At 34.6% G+C, this 3,416-nt stretch overlaps 1 protein-coding gene across 1 annotated transcript; it reads left to right on the top strand.

Moving 5' to 3' along the window:
- The first annotated feature begins 2,582 nt into the window (after positions 1 to 2,582).
- Positions 2,583 to 3,116, top strand: LOC122649599 (GDSL esterase/lipase At2g40250-like). Its single transcript, XM_043842812.1, has one exon. It carries the CDS (start codon positions 2,583 to 2,585, stop codon positions 3,114 to 3,116), a length of 534 nt encoding a protein of 177 aa, XP_043698747.1.
- Positions 3,117 to 3,416: the final 300 nt, after the last annotated feature.

The raw sequence follows: 3,416 nt of genomic DNA, 5'->3' as shown, positions 1-3,416 counted from the left end.
GTATCGGGCAAAATTACCCCTGAATCTCTTTAAAAATTGAGTTTTCTGACAATTTTATCCCTTGTCCTTACCGTGCTACCAATATGGTATCAGCATGGTATCAGTATCGATGACTATCGGGCGATATGATACGGATACTTAGAACCATGATCTTTTTGAACTTCGAAGAAGAACGATGAAGATGAAATGTTGAATAAAGAATTAATTAAATAGAAAAATTGAAGGAAAAAAAAAAACCGAATAAAATAAAAAACGGGAGAAAGAAGAAGTGGGTGGGTGCTTTTTATTTTTTACTATTTTAATGACAGAAAGTAAAAAGTAGAAGATAAATGGTTGCTTAAATAGATTAGCAGGTTATTAGGTGAAAAAGAAGGATAATCTGGGTATTTAAAAATATGAAGGTAGAAGGATATGTAAAAATTTAAAAGCAGGGTAGTATTAGAAAAAAAATTTAAAATAAGATAGTTTTAATAAATATAGACTTAAGTGTAGGATAGTGATAATAATTGCCCCTCGAGAGTATTATGCATCAATAGGGGTACCTGACAAGCACCGGCGCCACCGATACACCGAACGACGTCAATCCTATTATCGTCAATGCTGGACAAGGAGCAAATGATGTCAGTATTGTCCGTGACGGACCCCGACATGTAGTGAACCGACGTTGGTTGAGATACCACTGTTTTTTTTCCGCTAAAAAGATTCATTAATAAGAAGGAAAAAAGAAAAATTACAAAGAATCAAAACTTGGGCATTCCCAGACGAACAAAAGCTAGAAGAGAGACAACACCCCCCCTCCTTCTAGTAAATCAAATCTGGGCTTGGATGTTGCATCATTTCCAAACTCCTCAGCAATGTCATTTGGGAGTTGAAGCATATACCCTGAAACTCCTGATTTTACCTTTGGCCAAGTAGTCTACAATGTGATTTTCTATCACAATGTTACTGACATTGAGAATAATATTTTTACATATTACCCCCTACCCCGCCACGGCCCAGTGCTCGCATATGTGAAAAACACCCCGAACAAGTGGGTGGAGAGATGTATCTCTTCAAGAACCCTTCCCATTGTAATTTCCATTCCAACATATAAATCTCACTTTCCACTCAATATCCACCATCAAGGTAAGATTAAACTTCCCACACACATAATGCTTTATATGAAAACAACTTCCAAGAGAACAAAACCCTCTAAACCTTGTGGGAGGGAAAAACACCAAACAACTTTTTGAAAATGATAGGAATTTTGAAATTTGATTTTAAACATAATTACCAACACACTAACTAAGGACCTTAAATCTACAACTACCAAGGAAGGGGAAAGGTGGAAAGGCTGCCTTTTTATGGCATAAATGTGATAGGAGAGTTGATCCCATGACCTCCTAGGGGCATGCACTTCAATTGGTAAGCCACCAACCAACCGAGTGGCTGTTCATAGATCTAAGAATGTTTATTCATTAATATATATTCTTCAAACATTCATTTTCAATTTGGTTTCCTTCAAATTGATTAGAAAATAGAGAAAGAGATCGAGGAAAGTACATGCATGGAGAAAAAACTATATGAAAATTTAAAAAAATAATGGATTGAAAATCTCATTGAAAGGACAAGTGGACAACTTATTATCACTTATCAGCTTACATGTAAGGGTGTCAAAACCAAACTGAAACCGTTTATCGAAACGAATCAAACCGTTTAAATCAAAATTGTGAAACTGTTTAATAAATGGGCAATTAGATTTTGATTTCAAATTTGAGATCGTTTAGTTTAACGGTTTAAACCAAATCGAACCATACCATTTAAATCAATGGTCAACCGTTTACATAAACCGGTTAATATATACATGGTAAGTTAAGTCATTCATTATTAAAATTACAATAATCAATTCAATAAATGTTAAGTTTACATTTACTTGAATTAAAAATTAAAACTTGTAAACAATTATTATAACCTTACAAGTATTAAAGATATAAAAATAATCAATTCAATTCAATGCTTTTTTTTTTTAATGGTTAAAAGATCATGTATATAAAAGAGAATTAGGATATACAAAAAGACAAGGAAATCTAGAAAACAAAAAATAGGAATTGCAAGGTCCAATCACCTCCTACGACAAGACCCTCAAGTTTACATATATTTCAATAAAAAAAAAAAAATAGTTTCAATAATAAAAAAAAAGTGTTTAGAATTATTTAGATTATTTAATAAATCCATTTAAAACCGTAAACCGTTGAAATCGAAACCATTTAAAACCAAAATCGTTTAAACCAAAACCATTGCTCTATGCTACAATTGCGGCACTTCAAAAGGCGTGATTACAGATGAGAGAGGAGGAAAGGTTAAGGTTAATCGAGTGAGTATGTTGGATAATAACTCAACGAATCACAACTGTCTGAGCAATGTAGTCCACATGGTAGGGACCATATTCTACCAAACTCTTGCTATCAAAGCCTATATATATATATATATATATATATATATATAATTAAGAATTAGAACAGTGTAAATAATCAAGCAGTACGTGGTGGTTGTGAATGTTGGTTGACCAATAAGTACTGGTACGTGTTCTCAATTGATTGACCATGGAGAAAGGACGTGTCATTTCTATCGCCTTATTCTTCTTCACTCTAGTTACTGTCTCCTATTTCTCTGATCTTCTTGTAGTAGTAGTAGTGGCTTCTTCTCAAATTAATCCTAAGAATTACAATATTACTGCTCTCTTTGTTTTCGGAGATTCAACTTTAGACCCAGGGAATAATGACAGATTGACCACCTCACTCCGAGGTGATCATCCACCATACGGCCGTGACTTCAAAGGTGGTATTGCTACCGGCAGTTTCACAAATGAGAAATTCGTTACGGACATGATTGTTTCGAGTCTAGGGATTAAGGATTCTGTGCCAGCCTACCTTGATCCCAACATCACCAACCACAACTTGCTCACCGGTGTCAGTTTTGCCTCTGCTGGTACCGGATTGGACGACATGACTGCTAACTTACGAAATGTAATACACATGTCAACTCAATTGGTTGATTTTAAAAAATGCGTAGCTCGGATCCAGGCTACAGTAGGCAATGCCACTGCAGCTAATATAATCCAGAATGCCATATTCTGATATTCACAGTTGGTGCTTCAACCAACGATATGTTGTTTAACTATTACGATATACCCACAAGGAGGGCGGAGTATTCGTTGTCGGGTTACTAGGATTTCCTTCTCAGAAACCTTGAGACTTTTGTCAAGGTACGTACATAAGATTTTTTTTTTTTGTTTTTTGGGATGAATGAAAAATATATTAAAGAATTGAGCACACAGAATCTTTAGCTTCTTATTTCATTAATATTGTTATGTAAATTAATTACAGGGTCTTTATAGAAATGGAGCAAGAAAGATTATGATAACGGGTCTTCCACCG

This window comes from Telopea speciosissima, chromosome 2, assembly GCF_018873765.1.
Source record: "Telopea speciosissima isolate NSW1024214 ecotype Mountain lineage chromosome 2, Tspe_v1, whole genome shotgun sequence".
In the NCBI taxonomy this organism is placed as follows: Eukaryota; Viridiplantae; Streptophyta; class Magnoliopsida; order Proteales; family Proteaceae; genus Telopea; species Telopea speciosissima.
The sequence above is the reverse complement of the archived record's forward strand: the minus strand, read 5'-3'. Positions and strand labels throughout refer to the sequence as shown.